This window comes from Serinus canaria, chromosome 1 (genome assembly GCF_022539315.1).
Source record: "Serinus canaria isolate serCan28SL12 chromosome 1, serCan2020, whole genome shotgun sequence".
Taxonomy (NCBI): Eukaryota; Metazoa; Chordata; class Aves; order Passeriformes; family Fringillidae; genus Serinus; species Serinus canaria.
In genome coordinates this window covers 959,732-979,483 of record NC_066313.1, presented here as the reverse complement: position 1 = coordinate 979,483, position 19,752 = coordinate 959,732, and the positions used below count along the sequence as shown (strand labels likewise).

The 19,752-nt window shown below is 44.6% G+C and overlaps 1 protein-coding gene across 3 annotated transcripts in view; it reads right to left on the bottom strand.

Moving 5' to 3' along the window:
* RAB6A (RAB6A, member RAS oncogene family) overlaps positions 1-19,752 on the bottom strand; it is a 39,115-nt gene that overhangs the window by 9,627 nt on the left and 9,736 nt on the right. The window contains exons 2-5 of one of the 3 annotated variants that reach the window (XM_050972144.1): positions 5,068-5,126; positions 2,525-2,578; positions 1,028-1,150; positions 872-977 (exon numbers count right to left, since the gene is read on the bottom strand). In XM_050972144.1, the coding sequence (XP_050828101.1) occupies positions 872-977; positions 1,028-1,150; positions 2,525-2,578; positions 5,068-5,126 (342 nt within the window). The remainder of the gene's footprint in view (positions 1-871; positions 978-1,027; positions 1,151-2,524; positions 2,579-5,067; positions 5,127-19,752) is intronic. The other 2 variants (XM_009092707.4, XM_009092708.4) reach the window with 2 other exon arrangements.

The window sequence follows — 19,752 nt, the reverse complement described above, 5'->3', positions numbered from 1 at the left end:
TTTGCTGGGTCAGGAAAAAATTCAGAGTTCACAGCTAACCTGTAATTTTAGCTCAAAGGAAAGTGCCATTTTTAACAATTAGAGCTTTTCTAGGTAAAGCCCCTATTCCTGGCTGTAATCTTCTAGTATTTATAAATCAAAGGACAAGAACTTATGCATTTGTGCAGAATTAGGCCATTGTTCTCAGTCAATTCTAGTTTAGAACTGAAACTGTCTGAAGGTTTAGCTCCCCTAAAATGGAATTTCTGCTCTTTGTCAGTGCAGGAACTGGTAAGTTAAGGGGTGTCTGGTCTGAGGGGAGGGACAGAAGGAGCAGGGCTGAAGAAGCACTAATATTTTAGTTGACAAAAATGTACATACCTTAGTAAGGAATGAAAGAGCAATTGTTAAAGGGTAAGAGCTTAGTAATAAGTTTTGCATCTTGCAGCATGAGAGAGTGGCTGATTCCAAGGAAAATGTGATGTTAGTGAGTTCTCCCCACCAGCCCATGCCCAGAGTTCATTGGTGGGGAGGGTGAATGAGGTGGAGCAAGCTACAAAAGTCTCCAGTTTGAGAATTCAGATCCCCATGGACACCAAGACCAAAAGTCACAGGTGATGTTATGACCAAAAGGCAGATGGAAGAGTGCAACGAGAGCAGGCAGGACTGGAGGACTGAAGAGAACGGGGTGGGGAAGGGTTAAAATGGCCTTTGTGAGACAGTTTATACATTACAACAGCAGCAACCACGGGGCTTGTGTAAAACAAGCAAAGAAACCACGTTTTTGTCATGCCAGGATGAAGCCCAAGCAGATGACGTGAGAGGACATGCAAAGCTAAGCTAGAGGATGAAAAGGGCAGAGTATTAGAAATGCAGAATTCCCCCCACTCACTTGTGATATCATAAACAACAACTGCAACAGTGGAGTCACGAATGTAGCTAGGAATCAAGCTCCTGAACCGCTCTTGACCTGCTGTGTCCCATAATTGCAACCGTACCTAACAAAATCAGTCAAACAAGCAAGAAAAATAAGACAAAAGGTCAAAGCCAGTGCAAAATACCTACTTGTGATATCGTAAACTACTACAGCAGCAGCAGAGTCACGGATGTAACTGGGAATGAGGCTACGGAAACGTTCCTGACCCGCAGTATCCCACAGCTGCAACCTGATCTGTGGGTGGGAGAAAATTAAAAAAGCCAAACTGCCACTAAAAATAAAAGAGTAAAGAAATGTTTCACTTTTGTTTTTTTTTTTTTTTTTCAAAAAATAGCTAAATAAAAAGGAGAAACTCATGCAGGAGGTGCCTGGGGACTGGGAGCAGCAGGACACAGTCTCCCTACAGCATTCTCTCCCAAGGGGTAACGGCAGCCAAAACTGGGGGGGTGCAGCTTCCCAAAAAATGCTTCCCTTCCAAAAGGGGAGGAATGGAATGGCTCAGCTTCCAAACTGAGAGCACCAACAAGAAAGCTACAGCTGAAGTGGTGGAATCACCATCCCTGGAAGTGCTCAGAAGTGTGTGGATGTGACACTTGGGGACCTGGGTTAATGATGGCCTTGGCAGTGCTGGGGGATGCTTGGACTTGATCTTGGAGGGCTTTTCCAGCCTCAGGGGTTCTGTGAAATGTTCACCTGCAGTTCTCCCTACAGGAGAAATTCATGCTCTGCTCTCCTTCCTCAGGACTCACACAGGCAACCTCTAGCAGCATGAAGGATGGTTGCTGGTGGAAAAGCTACTCATGTCAGTTTTTTGAGGATAAAATGCTTGTTGTAACTCTAAACTGCAAAGTAAGACACACAGAGAGGCTGAATGGCTCTTACCAGCAAGGCTCTGGAAGAAAAGGCAAGGCACACTAAAAGCAACGTGTATGGCAAGGTGTGCAAGAGCCAGTTGGGCCATGGAAAGCACAGCCCACCCCACAAGCCCTTTCCATGCAATCCCCTTTACTGGGGGTTTATCCAGGCCCATTTATTGGGAGTTCATCCGGTACCACAAGCTTCTGCAGCACTGCAGTTTTGTTTCTGCAAATAGCTCAACTGAGGCTGAATTTCTTAATTAAGAATCTGAGCTCATTTTAAACCACAGCTCTGCTTGCACAGAGGAGTGATTTCACTTGATGAGCTAAAACTGCACCAAGCAAGGAAACGAGTCTCATTTGTGAACTACCAGAGACCACCTTCTTTTTAAACTAGGAGTATTAAGAAGATGGAGCCAGCTGTTAACTGGCCACATCTGGCAATCTGTATTTTACCTTTCTGTCTTGTGGCATCAAAAGCTGAAAGGGTTAAGCATGGGTCCCCTTTCTCCAGACTCCCACCATCATTCACCCCTCAAATTATCTGTACCACCTCTTTCTTCACAGAGGACGACACCAAATTTCCCATTCCCACTGCTGTGTCTCCACAGCACTCGTCAGCCTGGAAGCAGCTGGGAGATGAAGGCTCAGCCTGTGCTTCCCAGCGATCTCAGAAGTGTGGGCTGCACAAAACCAGATGCTGGTCCTCATTCCTACTGTTCACAGAGAAAAGCAACAAAATCTTACTCACTGTTCGATCCTCCAAGTACATGGTTTTCGATAAGAAGTCAATGCCAATTGTTGCCTGTGAAGAGATGAGAAAACCACGAGCTCTTAAAAAAAATGTCAGAACACCTGCAGTGATTTTCAGGGGAGCAGCAGAAGCTGCAAGAAAAACAGGTTTGGTTTTTTGTTTTTAAGATACAGCTTGATTCAATAAGCAATTTGTTTAATGTATCCACAGCCAGAACAATTCCTTAAAGCACAAAAGGTTTTAAGCTTGACTTCAGTTCATGCATATTGACAGTTTAATCCACATTTATTTGAGTAGCAGCAGGGATTTTTATGCATGTGACAAACTGGTGTCCCCCAGCTCAACCAGGATATTTGGGCACACTGTCTTCTACCCAAGTGCCAGTATTTCCATGGATCTCCACTCTTCCAGGCTGATCAAGGCAGACACCTACATGATCCCTAACTAAAGCCTGGCTCATCCTAAAGCAGCAGAGCTGCACCCAAACTTCCCAACACCAGTGGGAGCTTCCTGGAGAACACCATAATGGCAGTGTAAGCCATTCCCTGTGTCCTGTCCCTCCACGCCCTGTCCCCAGTCCCAGCTCTCCTGGAGCCCCTTCAGGCCCTGCAAGGGCTCTGAGCTCTCCCTGGAGCCTTCTCCTCTCCCAGCCTGTCCTACCCCAACAGGGAAGCAGCACCATCAAGGAGTGGATTCAGCATGCTAAATATACCAGACTTTTACTAAAGCAGATCTTCTATGGTATGTGACATGTGGGGCCACAGCACAAAGGAAATCATTCCCAGCATGTCCATGGAGGAGGGGAATGACTCCTGGTAAAATAAACACCTCCCATCACATGGTTTTATTCCAGGTGTTTGGGTTTCTGACACAGCACAGCAAGTTCTTACTGACAAGACAGAGGGACACAGCTGAATTCCTCTCATCCAGCAGCGAGCAGAAGGAATCTGATGCACAGCACGGATTTTGCTAAATGGCAGCTTTCTATTTTTAACAGCTGAACATAAAAACCCCATGCTCAAATGATAGGTTTCAGAAAAACAGGCATTCAAAATCTGCCAGAAACGTCCAGAACAAGCAGATCATCCCTGAACTCACCTCCTGCTCCAGTTACCCATGATCAGGTGCATTAATACTGAGGTCTCAGGGGTCTCTAGACAATCCTGGGCATCCAAAAATGTCTGGTTTGGGATGATACCAACAAGCACTGTGATTCTGGCCAAATTCCTGGAGCTTTTGTGACTGATTCCTTCTTCCAGCCACAGCACACACTAGGAGGTACGGCCCCACCTCAGGCACCACTCCAGGAAAACCAAGGGGTTTGGATGAATGGCTCTGACCCAAGTCCATTAACACCCAAACTGGGCAGGCAGCACTGATGCCTAAATCCAAGTTATCTTGGAAGCCCTTAGGATTTCTCACTGTTGTAAGTGTCACTCACTGATTTTGCAATCATTTAATGTATTACATCAGACCACCTTTCCATGGTGACACCCTGCAGCACACAGGGTGAAACCTCCTCAAGGAAGAATTGGGACACAAACTCAGTAAGGAAAAGGAGCAGTCCTGAAAGAAAAATACAGGGAGGGGGGAACAAAATCCCATCTTAAATAAAAGAACTGCCTTCAATGTCCATGTAATGACAGGGGGAGGAATGTGGGAGGAAGCAGTGATGTGTGCTCCAGCCCTCCCACACTATGGAAACGTGGCTCTTCCCACAGCTCAGGGAGAACTTCCCATCTCGTTTTTCCTAGCAGCAGCAAGGAGCAATTACTGAAGGAGGCAGGAGGGAAATCTCTCAGTTGAATGAGATCCTTGGCCAGACACTGAGGAACAGGAGAATCACGTTTTCCTTTTTTTTTTTTTTCCTGTTACCTCCTCCTCCCAACCCCCTAAAAAAACTTTCCCAGGCACCAGGGAACAGATTTTTCTCAGTTTCATGTATCCAGAACATCACCAACTGTAACCAAGTCATGAAACATGTTCTGCTTGGAGGAGACACACTTCAGGAAACTGAAGTACTTTTATATCTCACCACATTTTCAGCTCATGCTAAATTCTGGGAGTGGGCAACACTGACTGTTCTCCTAGACTGCACTGTGCTACTTTGTAAAATTGTTTTCTAAGCATCCTAAATTTTTTTTAATGTATTTTGTATTATTTTCTAGCTTGTGTCAACTTGTTATTTAAAAGACATGGGTACCTGTTATGTTATCCACACACAGGGATTAGATTTGTGATGGTCTGATAGAAAATGGTGGGAGATAAAAGAAACCTGGCAGATTTAACAACTGCTTTCCCTGGCTGTGCCTTGGGGATTGCTTTAGAACACTCCACAGCTCATCCTGCTCCAAGCAGCAGGCAGACTCCTGGAGCAGAATCCAACACAGTAGTGCCACCCTGGCTGGTGATTAAAATTAAGATTTTACAATTGGCAATTCCATGGTCAGTGCCCCAACTTGTCTGGAATGACTTTTCCTGCAATGGAAGACACGGCAGCAGAGGAGTCTTACACAAGACAAAAATATGGATTCATTTACCTGGTAGGTGTTGTCAAAGCTGTCATACATGAACCTGGTGATCAAGGATGTCTTCCCCACTAAAAGAAGAGAAAAAACCATAGATTCAAGGACCAATTTCAGAGCAAGGTTTAAGCAAGTGATTTTAAAATGGTTCACTGTGTCCAACAGATCCATCTTGTGCACTTGAATTTCCTGCAAGGACAAGAGCAGTTATTTGACTTCAAAATTGTGAAGTCACTTTTTCCCCCCCTGTATCATTCCCAATCATCAGATTTGCTCTTAAATATTTGTGATTTTGTGAGTTTTGGGGGGTTTTGTTTGTTTGTTTTAGATCTTAACATACGTGTCACCAAAATCTCCAGTATCCCAATTAAGCAGCATTTTCATCTTCAGTTCACTGTGAAAAAAGGCTAAACAAACAGGAACCCAGCAGACATCCTTAGAGAGATGAGATTTTCCCAAGTCACAATCTGAATTCCCACGTGAATTTCTAACATACTCTGCTCTGGAGGCAGAATCATGTTTCCCACCAAATTAAAAAGCTGCCTTCACAATGGTAGAGGCAATACTCCCTTCACTGAGTGGGTTTTCAGAAGCAGCACATCCCAGATGGGAATGATTCCTGAATCCCTTACTCAGAGTCATCCCATGGATGTGCTGAACAGGGGAGGAGGGATTCACTCCAGGCTCAGTGACAATCCTCAGGAGACACAGACAAGCAAACCGAATCCCCTCCTGCTGCAGCACAGGCTGAATCCCAGGAATTGATTTGCAGCATCACAAACAAGCTGGTTTTCCTCACGTGGCCACTGATGCAAACAGCCACATTTAACTCCTCACGGGTCCAGTCTCACCCAGGAAATTATTTGCTTTGGTAACTCACAACCCCTGAAGGACAATGAAGTGTTCCAAAAAATTCTTCTCTTCTGAGTGATGTGTCTTGGATGGGATCTGTCCACAAATCGTGAAATATAAAAATATTCTGTTTATTCCTGGAGCCTGCCTACCTTATCTTCACTCATTTCAGTAAAAGAAGGGGAAAATAAGGTACTGCTTGGCTTGTTTATATTTAAGTATCTGCTTCAACCAACATTTGGAGAGAGCATCCTAATGGACTTAGTTCCAAGACATTTCTTCTCTGAACAGACCCAGGTTTATGTTGACAGGCAGCAGATCAAGATGGTATTAACACCAACTGCTCACACTTTTAATTCCATGAATACTGAGGCATTGCCATTCCTCCTTTTAAAAAACCCAAACTGACTCCTTTTAGAAATCCTGGCAGTAATGAAAGCCCACAGTTCCCACTGTATCTCTAATTTCTGTTCTGCCTTGCTGGCCGTATGTTCCTCGAATTCCCAGAAGGCAGTAATTTGGGAGTGACTGCAAGCAAGGGAGAGGACAGACTCAGAATTCAAATGCATCTTGGAAAATGCCAAGATGACCTCAGGAGGCAAATGAAGCCCAGCAGGGAGAAGCAGAAAAAGGTAATTCATGGAGACAAGAACAACCAGCTGCTTAAAATCCAGATGGGAAACAACTGGATAAGTAATCCAGGGGTCAGAGCCCAAGGAACAGATAAGACACTCAACACTTCAGCTTTGCTTCATTAAGATGCTGGTTTGGGTTTTTTTTTTTAATCTAGTGAGTTAATTTAATCTCTTGGAAAAATTTCCACACTCAAGTACGTCCAGGGCAGCATTAGTCAGCAATGCAATAAATATCCTGTAGGCCAAAATATTCCTGGTATGCTGCTGGAACAAATCCAAGGAAAAGGTCAGTATCACATCCTTGGAGGGACAGAGGTGGGGGAGGAAATGCTGGGAATGGGGTTTGCTTTGACTGGACACACTAACAGCTACAGGAAGCGAGGGAAAATCTCAAACAATTCAGAGCTGAGAAGGAACTTTTTGGCAAAAATCCAGGCAGCCTGCAGAGTTCACAGCAGGCAGCTGAGAGGTGAGGGGCAGAAGTGACTTACTGCTCAGGGAAAGTTGTCTCCAGCCACTTTTCCCTCTGTAGATTAAGATCTAACAGACATAAGCTGAGTCCAACCACAATCCCAGCAGAAAGGGCACAGAACTGGGAAATTGAGGCAACTGAACTTCAAAATAACTTATTCAGCTGGGCAGTGGATTCTCCTCCCTCCCTTGGCATGCAGAGTTGTCAATGTCATCTCCCTCTAGGAATTTACAACCAAGGCATCTTTTGAAGAGAAGGGAAGCCAAGAAAAAAAGTGAGTAACCAAAGAAACCATTTGTTTCAACACCAAGCCTGACATTCTGGACATTTTTCTGTCATTAAGAGGCTGAACAATGGCTTCACCAGATGAGGTCTTGACTCCTTCCAGCTTTCCATACAACAAAACCCACATCAAACAGCTCCTAATCACACAGTTGTGCCTCACACACCATTGCTTAAATGATAGCTGTGATTATAAATTCCTAGAAGGTTTTGGGTTGGAAGGGACCTTGAAGACCAGCTCATCCCAACCCCCTGCCATGGGCAGGGACACCTTCCACTGTCCCAAGTTGCTCCAATCTCCATCCAACCTGGCCTTAGGCACTTCCAGGGATCCAGGGGCAGCCACAGCTTCTCTGGGCAGCCTGTGCCAGGGCCTCCCCACCCTCACAGGGAACAACTCCTTCCCAAAAGCCCATCTAACCCTGCCCTCTGGTGTCCTGTCCCTCCATCCCTTGTCCCAAGTCCCTTTCCAGCTCTTCTGGAGCTCCTTTAGGTGCTGGAAGGGGCTCTGAGCTCTCCCTGGAGCCTTCTCTTCTCCAAGTGTACAACCAGGTCTCCCATCCTGGCTTCCAGCCCTCAGAGCACCTTCTATCATCTAATTATCAATGTACACTTCTGAAGGGATCCAGCTCCAACAGGAATTTTTAAGCTCGGATCTGACTTGCTGAGATGGTTTTCTTCAGGTGGATCAGCTCTGGAACAATCTGGACCTGGTGGCTCCCATCATGAACTGGCTGCTCACCCCATCCCCAGGAATTCTGCAAGGCTGCAGTGTTCCCATATGTTCTGGGACAAGAAGAAGTTGGCTGTTCTGATGTATAAAATTAGGAAACTCCTGAAAGGAAAGGTTTGATCACTGGTTCAGCACAGAAACCAACAGATGCCCCAACACCAACACCCTCCTGAATCAGCACCTGAACCGTGGCAGCAAACAGCCAAGTGCCCAAAGATGATCGAGGGGAAGTTGTGAGGATCCCATCAGTGAAATTGCCATGAAGCAGGAGGGGCTGAATTCCAAGCCTTCAGCTCCTGGAGTGCCCTGATCGATGTCCTTTGTCTGGGAGCCTGGAGCCCCTGCCTGGCAGGGATTTCACAGCGAGAACTCGGCTGCAGGATGGAATCAATACTCTGATCTTGTGCTTCCAGCCACTTTGATCCCACAGCAGCCCTGGAGACATTCCAAGGTCACTCCATCTGATTCTTGCAGGCTGCCTCTGTCCTGCTCCTGGGGAGATGTGTGTGTCCAGCAGCAGCCCCAGGAGTGGCACTGATTCGTGGTGGGCTCCTGGGGAAGGCTCTAATGAGGCACTGGGGAGGAGGGCCCAGACCCCTGAGGTAGCACAAATCACCTCCCTGCCAGCATCAGCACAGGATTAGAAGGTCGTTTTTTGCCAGAGTCTGCAAAGGGCTCAGGCACCAGCCAGGAGTGGTGACCTGCAAGGAAAAGTAATTGGCATTGTGCCACTTGGACTGTGTGATGCACGAGGAGGGGACTGACACGCCCCTCTCATTTTCTTAGGCACGTCACACTAAGATTCACAACCTCTTCAAGGATTCTTCTGGAGAAGCCACAGTTAAATCACTGACTTCGTCCTAGTGGTTGTTTAGAACTTTCAAAGCATCAGCAATCAGGGAAAAAAGCTCAAGAACTATCTTGAAAGCAAAATAACCTTAAAAGTGATCAGCATGTCTAGACTGCTCAACTGGAAAGCTGCCCTTGGCCTCTCCCAGCTCTCAGAAGCAGCCTTGGCCAAGAGATCCAACCTGCTGAAAGCCAGAGGTCAAGGGAGGAAGATAAGGAAAGCCTTCTCCTCACTGTGTAATCCCAAAATTTCACTTGCCCTCTACATGACTCCTTTCAGATCTGATTGAAGGATAAACCCCAGCAACACTATAACTTTCTTTAATAGATTAGCTCACCTCAAAATCTTCACTGGAATTATTTTGCTGTGAAAAAAAATAAACCACCCAAGGCACCAAAAGGAAAAGCATTGCTAAGAACAATATACTGAATAATGAATGCCTCAAAACCATTTTTAGATTTGTGTTTAAAAAGAAGCCCCAAAAGGAAGATGCACAGAGCTGACTTCTACTGATCTGTATGAGCCAGTAAAAATATTTTTAGGTACGTCATTCCCAGCACTGGAAACACAAATGCTGTATTAAAGTGATTAAAAAAGCTTCTTTAAAAAAATATAAAAACACCCCCCCATCCTCCTCTGCTGTTCACTGTCAAACTATGAAAATTTCACCTGGTTCCCTCAAAGCAAGAAAAAACCCTCATTCATTAACCAAAAGCACCAACACAGCCAGCAGACTGCATTCATCCACGGAATTCTCAGTCAGGTGAAATTTGTCTCAGTCACAGTGAGGAACCTGGAGGATGGAATCCAGCCTAGCCCCAGGGAGCAGAGGCAAAAGCCACAGTTGAGGAGGTCTAATCTCCTTGCTCTTAATTAAAGGATTTTTTTACCCTGATTTTTTTCCCTATTGATTCCACTCTTGCTCTATTGTCAAACCTATTTTATTCTGCCACTTCTTTCCTGATGGGAGATGAGATCAGACCAAAGGACCACCTGAGCCAATTCCTTACAGATTTAAGTCCTCAATTTTTTTTTTAAAAGATCAAGAAAAACTAAAATTAGTAGAAAGCCTGCAAAATATAAACCTTCTCGAAATTCATGCATGGACCCCTCAAAGTAGTATAAAGAAAATGGTTCAAACATCCCCTTTTAAGATAATTTATTCCCAGCCTAGGTGAAGATTTAGGTTATAAATTATACCGTGGTCCTATTAAACAGATGTGCTTCATTATTTAGGATTTTGTTTAGGAAATTAATGTAGAATATCCAGAGAGTTACAGGGAAACAAGACCCAGAAAAACAGGGAACAATTCAGGTTTGCTTTATATTGCTTTTGGAACTCAAGAGATGCTCCATCATTTTCTACCTAAAATATATTTCATTTCATTCCTCCCAGAGAACAACTCACTTTGATTTTGGCTGATTCTGGGTTTGATACTCATTGCAAGAGGAACAAACAATGGCCTGGAGCTGGTGGCAGAGATCAAAGACGGAGATCAGGCAGCGGAAATGAAAGCAGGGACAGCGAATGCGCCGGCTCGGAGGGCACAGGGAGCACCCCCTGAACACAAAGTCCCCTCAAATTCCAGCAGCTCCAGCCCTTCTCTTTTATTAGCAGCAAATTTTATTGTCTGACAAAGGACATTTGCAGCTGCATTGCTTCCCACAGAAGCACAGCCCAGTGAGGAGCCTGCACACAACGTGCTGGTGCCAAATATTGCTATTTAGGTATTTCTTTGGCAGTGCAGGACACGTTTTGTAGTGTCCACAAGGACACTTCTAAAGTGCAAGAAAATAAATCACTGAACCATTTTGGTTGGGAAAGCCCTCCAAGATCGTGGAGTCCAACCATTCCTCCAGCACTGCCAAGAACATCACTAACCCACGGCCCCAAGTGCTGCATCCACAGGGCTTTAAATCCCTCCAGCAGTGGGGATCCAGCAGCTCTCACAGGGCTATAAAACAACACCCCCATGGCAAACCTCAGCCCCAAAGTAAGTCAAAGCCCTCCAAGAACCTACACACAGGCTGCAGAACCTGCTCTGAGCCTCCTCCAATGAAAAACAGCCACAAGGATGCTGCTGGCAGCAGCTTGTCCATGACTGCAGGGGAAAGGAGGACAGGCAGCAGCAGAGCAACCACCTCCAAAAGGGGTTTTTGGCAGCTTATTTGTGGAGGTTTCATGGCATCCTACCTCGAAAAGGAAATCTAGAAAGGCAGACACAATCAATAACAATGTCAAACAACTGCAGCTGGCCTTTTTAGACCAATGAATCCCTGCCAATCCTTCATTTCTTTTCAGGTCACCACCACAACAAAGCCTTTATTTTGCCTTTTAATTAAAAACACTATTGAAAACTGTTTGATATAGTCCTGGATCAATTACTTTGGCTTCAGGGATTGCTGGCAGCCTGGAGCTCTCAATTTGAGAATGGCTGGCCTGTACCCACAGAGCAGAGGAGAAAATACACAGAAATCCAGGGATTGGCAGTGGAAGATTCCCATAGTCCAACTGCATTCCCAGAGCAGCCTGTTCAGCCTTGCTGAGCTCCAGGGAAAGGTGGACTTGGCCTTTCCCTACTTTCCATTTCCATCTCTTAGCCAGCAGTTGACAAAGCCATAAGAAGTATCTCCTCTCAGCCATCACCACAGTTATTCAAAGACTATTTGTAGATGAAACAATCACAATTAAAAGCTCTACAGAGACTGATGAGAGAACAAGAGAGACTTCTGGAAGCTCAAGGTAATCCTGAAGCATTTGGATGCCCTGGAAGTGTCCAAGGCCAGGCTGGACAGGGCTTGGAGCAACCTGGGATAGTGGAAGGTGTCCTTGCCCATGGCAGGGGGAGGAACTGGATCATCTTTAAAGTCTCTATCAACCCAAACCATTCCAGGATTCTGTGATACACTGGAGAGTGCTGAGCCTCTTAAAATTAAATTATTTTTTAAACCTAGGTTTTAACCCCTTTCCAGATGATCACTATTAGCACTGTCCCAGTGCTCCACACAAAATGGGGATGGATTTTATGAGATCCAACATGTGGTCAGTGAACCAGTGGAATAACCAAATTGGCCTCTTTCCTCTGCCCCCTATACACAGCCCTGAGAGAGATCCTGAGCAAAAAGTTCATTATTTGCTCATTGCAAATTCAATTCCCCTAGTCCTTACAAAGATTCTATCTGGACTGGACTTTTCAATGCGAGATGAGAGCTTTTTGAGAGCTGAAGGTGGAGAGATGAGTATTACTCATTTAATGAAGTAAAAAACAGCACAGCCAGAATTTTGCTGCTGCTGCTGCTGCTGAGGAAATTTCCATTTTCCTTTGACCCTGTGACAATCAGGTGCCTTGAACTTCGGTCTGCTCTTTGTGATGGGAGAATTTCTGAGCAAAACCTTTTAAAGCCTTAATATCCCAGCAACTTCCTAAAGGAGGAAGGCTGTGACATCAGCCTTCAGCTCCCCAGCCAGCCCTCAGCACTGGTAAAAAAAGCTGCACTTAGCAAACTGGAACAGACCCTAAGCCAGGGATAGGAGCCTAAATGGATGGTGGGAAGTGCACATGAATATTTATGAGTGTCTGGTGCAGAGCAGCAGGAAGGGAAGCATGGAGTGGAGTGAACTGGCTTGATGTAACAGGGAATAACAAGGAATGACACCTACCCAGCAGATGAACACACAGAAAGCTGTTCTGGGAATGGCTGGGATCATCTGCAGCTCGGTCCCACGTGCTGCAAGAACGGGGACACAAAGGAAGGAGCCAGGCCCCTTGCACAGGAGCACCATTTTGAACTCTAAGGATGTGAAAAAAGCTGACTGATCCTGCATTTCTCATGCTTTTTCTTCCCAAGACAGAGGGTATCACTTGATTTTCCTAAGAGTTACACCAAAAAGTATCTTCTCTGTTCATTACAGCCCCAGGAAAACAGGGAAGTGCAGCTCCTCAAGACTCAGGGAAATGTCCTCAAACAGCACCAGAGCTGTTTGTCACTCAGGAGAGTGACACTGAGACTCAGCCCTTCTCCCTGGCCACCACCAAAGGTTCATTTATAATGACTTCTAAAAGAAATTCATAATACTCATTTCAAGCCAGGCCAAAAATTAAGTTTCACACACATTTGGGATCGTGTTTAAAGACCTGCCCTTGCTACTGAGAAGCAGATAGGAAACAGAATTTTGTTGACACCCAGTTGTCATCAGAGCAAAGGGGTTTTAGTTCCAGTCAATCTCTCTGGGCAATAATCCATGGAAACAAGAGTCTTCATGCCTGCCCCTTCCTGTCAGGCATTTCCATCATTTACAAAAAGGGACCAATTACTCCCTTATCTACAACAACCAGTAATCAAATGATTAACACTTCAGTAGCTGCCTTATAAAAAAGATGGCTATGAAAATATGTGTTAGCCTGAAAAGCTCATTAATTCTCATTCATTCTTCTCTTTGGGCACCTCAGAGCACATTCACAGTGTTGTTTTCCACAATGATTCATCCAAGACAGAAAGAAATGGAGGCTGATGCACTTTTCTGACCTAGAAAGTGGTTTTTCCCAGGGTATTGCTGACAGCAGTGCCCAGCAGGACCTGTAACTCCACTCCCCAATTTTGTAGTCAAATTCAATACAATGCAGAAATCAAGGACTTATTTTCTTTATTTCCAAGAGATGCTTTTCAAAATCCACCAGATCAAGGCTGGTTCATGTCTTAAATTTGAAGCTCTCAGCTTTGCTTTAGATTAGACATACAGCTGGATAGAGACAAACTCTTGGGATTAAATCTAGCTGAACATTAGTCTCTGCAACTAGGAATGCAGAGCTAGTTAAAGTTATTAAAAACCTGCTCTCTTTTCCTTTAAATGAGAACATTTTCATTTTATTCCTAATCCTGCAGCATACATTTTCCTGGTCTAATTCCTGCTGTACACTACTGCAGTTTGCCTCAAAGATTTGGCAAAAGAGTTCTCACAGAACAGGATGGGCTGCAAAGGACCTTTAAAGATCATCCTGTCCAAGGTCCCTGCTGGGGCCTTCATTCCAAACAGCTCAGGTGGAACTTCTCTTCCTCAAGGGAACCCCAACAGTATTTCTGCCACTGCAAAAGATGTGAGCAGACAGTGACAAGAGGGAAAGTCCCCTGTTCCTCATGGTCACATCTCACCTGAAGATTCCTCCTCCCAATCAGACAGCTGAGCTGCCTCACTGGTATTTACTGGTCCATCTGCAGTGGACAAGAAATTGCCTCTAACAGGCAGAGCAGCAATTCTCCTAAATGATCCTTCCTTTTACACAATTCCCAGGCACACCACGTAAAAACCCAGGAGGGTTTTACAGCTGACAGCTACACATTGAAGGACAACCAGAAAAAAGCCTGCTCTGCCACTGATCCAAGCATTCAGTACCATATGGATGTATTTTATGCAGTCCCCGGGCATTTTAAAACCAGCAAGAGAAGCAAAGAATTGTCACTTGTGTTTAAAGCTCAGCAGTAGCTAAAGGGAAAAGGAAGAGGCAGAAGAGAGTATTTTGTATTATCCATCTTTTTCTAAGGCAACATCAGCCTTTTGGCTGTGTATAGGCAATTTAGAATCCTATTTTATTTAGCACTACACTTTTTTCTTGAGGGAGATGCCAGTTAGTTTTAGCTGGTACCTGTGTTTCTCAGAAATAAACTGAGGCACAAGTTAAGACTGATCATAACTGGCCCCAAGGTAGAAGGCACAGCCTGGACACATAAAGCTGGAAAAGGTTCCTCTTTGCCTCTTTGCATTTTGGGATGTGAAAGGATCACACAGATCAATGAAAATGTGTGGAGACTCATTACAAGTTTAATGACCAACTCAGAACTCCTTCCCGCTAAGCAAATCCTAATCAGCACTGGCAGAGTTGATAAAAGTAGAACAATATCCCTGATTATTAATGCACAGGCAAGATTTCCTTTGGGATCTGCACCAAGCCTTGTGACAGGGACAAAAATACCCAGTGATAAATAGCTTCATTAATTCTTGTGGGTTTTGTCAGTAATTAGCTGACTCTTCCTCCCAAAATGGGAAATAAATGAAAGACCACAATGCAAACAAATCTTGTTCTGTTTGCTCAGTCACAGCCACAAAGAAATGAAACAGTAAAAAGGGGTCAGCCTCTGGTTCTCTCTCAAAATCACACCTTGGAGCTCTTTTAAACAATGAAGGTGCACTGGAAAGTTTTCATATAAAACCTGGGGTGTTTTTTACCATCCCACTGTAGAAAAGAATAAACAAGAGTCAACCCTTCACTGCTGAACAGGAAGGAACAGATCTATTAAATATAATAATTCAATTACTCTGTCAGTATAGTAAAATAAAAAACTATGGAAATGCTACCTCCTAAGCACAGCTATAAAAATTCATTTTAAAATCTACACCTTATGTTCTAGAGATGAAACCTCTTGTTTGCTTTTCTGCAGAGACATTCCAAGCCAAGCCTGTAACATAACCAGTGCTATTTTCACAGTTTGAAAGGTTTCTGAAAGCAACAGAGCCAAAAGGAGTGCCACAAGTGGAAGACCTCCAGGCAATCCCAGTTCTCCACCCCCAGGATAACATCAAGCCTCTGGGAAGTGACACAATGCCACGTGAGGAGCCAGACTCCCAGATTTCTGTTGGAGGAACAGCTGCCATCTCTCATTTTCACAGTGCTGAGTCTCCCATCACTTTGTACAGAAGGGGCAAATATTCTGATTAAATATGGCTGAAGGTAACTGAGGTCTGCAGAAGTCCTGCCCATTTCTGAATGCTAGGCATTGTCTTTTATTTTTTTCTTAATTTAATTTAGATGAAACTGATGTGGAAGCCAGAAACTGTCTTCAACTTCCAATAGCCAAGCAAAGTAGGAGTTTTGGCCTGGAGGAGGAGCCTTGGAATCCTGTGAAGTTCTGAAACCCAGATGCTGTAATGGGGTAAATGAAAGATGCAGGTGGACACCTGAACTACAGGGAACAGCAGGAGCAGGAAGGGAATCTCACATGCCAGTTGCTGCACTGTGTGGTAAATGTGGCTTCATTCAAATCAGGAAGAACAACCCAAGATAAGGAAACCAGAAGATGAAGATTTGGAGCAGCTGTGCAGATAAGGAAAACAAAAGAACAGGGAGACACAAGAATTTTGCACAAGCTGAAAGGGATGAGACAAAGCACCTACAGGAAAGGTCCCAAGCAGTTCTGACTCCTAAAGGGTGCAGGACAAGTGTAACAAAAGCATGGAAATGCCAAAAGAGCATCCAGCTGTGCCCCATCCTGTGTCACAGCACTGGGGCAGAAATCCTGGCCCTTTGGAGGACAGGGAGCAGAGTGGATAGCTAAGATCTACACTACAGTGGCTGGGAGGGAAATCAGGATGCCTTTCACTTCCATGGGAATGAGTTTAACACCAACCAGAGAACAGGAATTGTGGGGAATACACTCATGTTTTCAGGGATATCACTTGGTTAATTAACTAAAGGGTACTCACAGGCCACCTTTACATTTCAAAGACTGCTCTGCAGTCTCTCATTATTTGCCAGGAATGAAAAAAAACTTCAAAATTTACAGACTCACAAGGATTTTTTTGTCACCACAGCCTGAGGATTTTGCTTTCCTTCTTATCTTACATAGTTAAGGTTTTTAAAATAGTTTCCAACGAGGCTTCAAATATTCTCCAAAGGATTTTATCTTTACTGCTCACAAAATGCCTCAGGACCCTCAGCCATAAACATTGGTAACACAAAGCAGAACTTGGAAATATTGCAAAGCACATCCCAGGGATCTTCTGACCAGGTGTGGATGACTATGGAGCTAAGGAAGAAGGAAGATTTAATAGTCCAGAAGTCCATGTAACCACAGTCTCTACCCAAAGTTGCTCAGGAGCAAGGCACAGTGAGTGGAGTGCAGGAAGGAGCTCAGAGCTGTGGGAATTCCAGGTGGACCTGATCAACAACTCAGCTGGCAAGTGCAGCACAAACTGGAAAGAGGAAGACATTCCATGCAGGAGATGTTACTGGGAAGCTGCATCTCAGAAATTATTTTTTCTAAAGGTGATGAACAGCAGCAATTCTTGCAAAGTTACCTCTTCTGGACTCCTCACTCTGGTTTTAAACACTGGGTTTCACCCTGGGAAGACAAATTCCACAACTGGACTGGATCCTATCTCCAGTATTTAGCTAGGTGATAATTCTAAGTACATTTCTGTGAGAAAAAAAAAAAACTCATTTAAGAGCATATTTGTGAGGCAGAGGAGTTGGAGGATGACTGGGGAAAGGAAGGAGGAACAGTGATAGATCCTGACTAGTGACATCCTGGCAGGTGGCATTTACTATTTCATTCTTCCCAAAAGAGCCTGCTCATTATTGCTCCAATAATCCCAACAGCACCACTCCAGATAAGCATCATTTCAGCAACTCAATTTTTGGACAAATTTTGGATTCTGGATTGCAGTGTTTGGGTTGAAATTTCAGAACAGCTCAACTTTATCCCAGGTCATTAAAGTTTTGCTGTGAGCACAATGAGACAAATTAAATTATTTTAGAGACACCTCCAAAAAATCCATTCCATTCCATTCCATTCCATTCCATTCCATTCCATTCCATTCCATTCCATTCCATTCCATTCCATTCCATTCCATTCCATTCCATTCCATTCCACTTGCTTCTCACACAAAAAATTGACCCATCAAGTTTCAGAGCCCAGTGCTGAAGTTTTATTATTATCATGCAAGGGTGGCTCAATATTCACTTTATATATGATGGCAGTTAAAGCCCATGGGGGTGAAATCACTTTTTGATGCATCTACTGCATCCAGGTTCTATCACTCCAAATTTCCATTAAAAACCAGTGCAGGACTGAGCAAAAACCCACCAGGAGACCTTCAGTAATTAAGCATTCATAAGATCCAATTTTTACAACACAGTATTTTATTTTTAAATACCTAATTATCTGCTTGTAAAAGGCTTGAAAGAAATAAAATGCTACATATGGAGAAGTAGCAAAAGTAATTAAGCCACTCTGGACAGACATTACATTGGAAGGGTGGGGAGTGGCTCTGGAAAGCACAAATTCCACACGGGCAAAAATGGAAAGAACCAAGAGCTCCTCCATCACTTGAAGCATGAGGGATCCCTTCAACTGATTTCCAAATTTACAGCCACTTTAAGTCCTCAGTTGAAGTCCGAAACTGAATGCTACCAAGCCATTTTGGAAAGAAGAAGCAGAGAGTAAAAACTTAACTATGAAATTCTGGTTTAAATACCTTTAACACGGTATTTTTTCCCATAACAAACCATATTCACAGGCAGTTTAGACAGAAATCTGCATAAAAATCCTCAAACAGAACGTTTCCCAAAAGTAACTTTTGTTAAATAAACTGCAAATGATAGGCTAATGCTTCATCTAATATGGAAACACTCTCCTGGATTCCTCAGTTATATTCCTGAGGCAGGAGAGAGAGACAGCAGGGAGCAGCCACCTGAGGATGCATTTCTGAAGGGAAACATTCCCTGCTTTGAGCACTGAGCATTATCCCCATGCAAGCTACACCAGCAGATGCCAGCATCCAGCTGAGGAAATCCAGGCATTGCTTCCCTGGCCAAATGGAGCCTTTGGAACAAGCTCCTGCTCCCCTCCCAAAGATGTTTTGCCCTTGAAAGCACAACAAGCACTGCTAAGTCAGCCATTTCCAGCGAGGAATTAGAGGAAGTTTCAGGAGACCTATTAAAATGCAAGGGATTACCATCCCCCTCCCTCCATCCTTTAACTCAGTTAAATTTTGCCTAATGTTTCCCCAGAACCATTATCCCACCGGCAAAACAAGCAAATGCTTCCTCTTGCTCCTTCCTCTCCTGATTCCCTACACCACCACAAAGAAATTTCTGCTCTCACACTGTGGTTACAATTTTCCTGCTGGGGGAAGGAGAAAAAAAAAAGAAGGAAAAGAAAAGAAGGGGATGAGAGCTCTGTATACCATTCTCCTCAGTGATTCCATCTTATTCCCACAACCTACCATCTCCTGGGCAGCACTGGCAGGATTAGGAGCTGTCCTCTGCTGTGCAGAACAGCTTCCACAGGAACTCCCTCAAACTCATTCTCCAGGCAGACACACAGGTGAGTGTTTCTTCAGAAGCGACTTTGGACAAGATCCTAAAATAATCCTGACTGAAGGTCAATGCAGCCTGGCTTATGAAGAGGCACCTTGTAAGGAAAGAAGTGCCTGGAGTAGCTTCACTAAGCACAGCTCTCCTCCAGGCATCTGCTGATCTGAGCTGACAGGGATGGCTGTGGAGAACACCTGGGGACTGCTGTGAAAATAACCGGAGCTGCACCGACACACACGGGTTTGTGCACGTGATGGAAGTGCCCTGCCAGGCAGAGGGAAACCAGCTGGAGTAAAACACAGCACGTGGACACCAGACACTGGGCAAGGCAGCACAGAACCCCGGGGTTTTGGGCCAAAAAAAACCCAACCACAATTTGGTTTTCAGCAACAGAAACCCAAAGCGTGTAGAAACTGAGATCAGCACAGCTGAAGGAGTGAGCTGCAGGCTCTGGGCTCCTCAGACACCTGTATGGGTCCAGGCAGCACAATCCTACAAATCCCTGGCATTAAGGATTCAAGGGAAGGATATCCTGACACCACACTATCCTTTTCTCCTTCACACCTCCTGATCCTGAGCTGCCTCAGCTCTTCTCCTGGGAATTGGGGCAGGATAGAGGCCAGCAGACATTCGATGCTCCTGCTGCCTGCACTGCAAGTTGAGAGCTCCAAGTTAAAGGATGTTAAACCATTACAACAATTCCCAACTTTTCAATGGGAAATTTTTCCTCCAAAATCTTCCCCTTTTCCTCTAACTTCTTCCAAACTGAGACACTGACCTCTCCA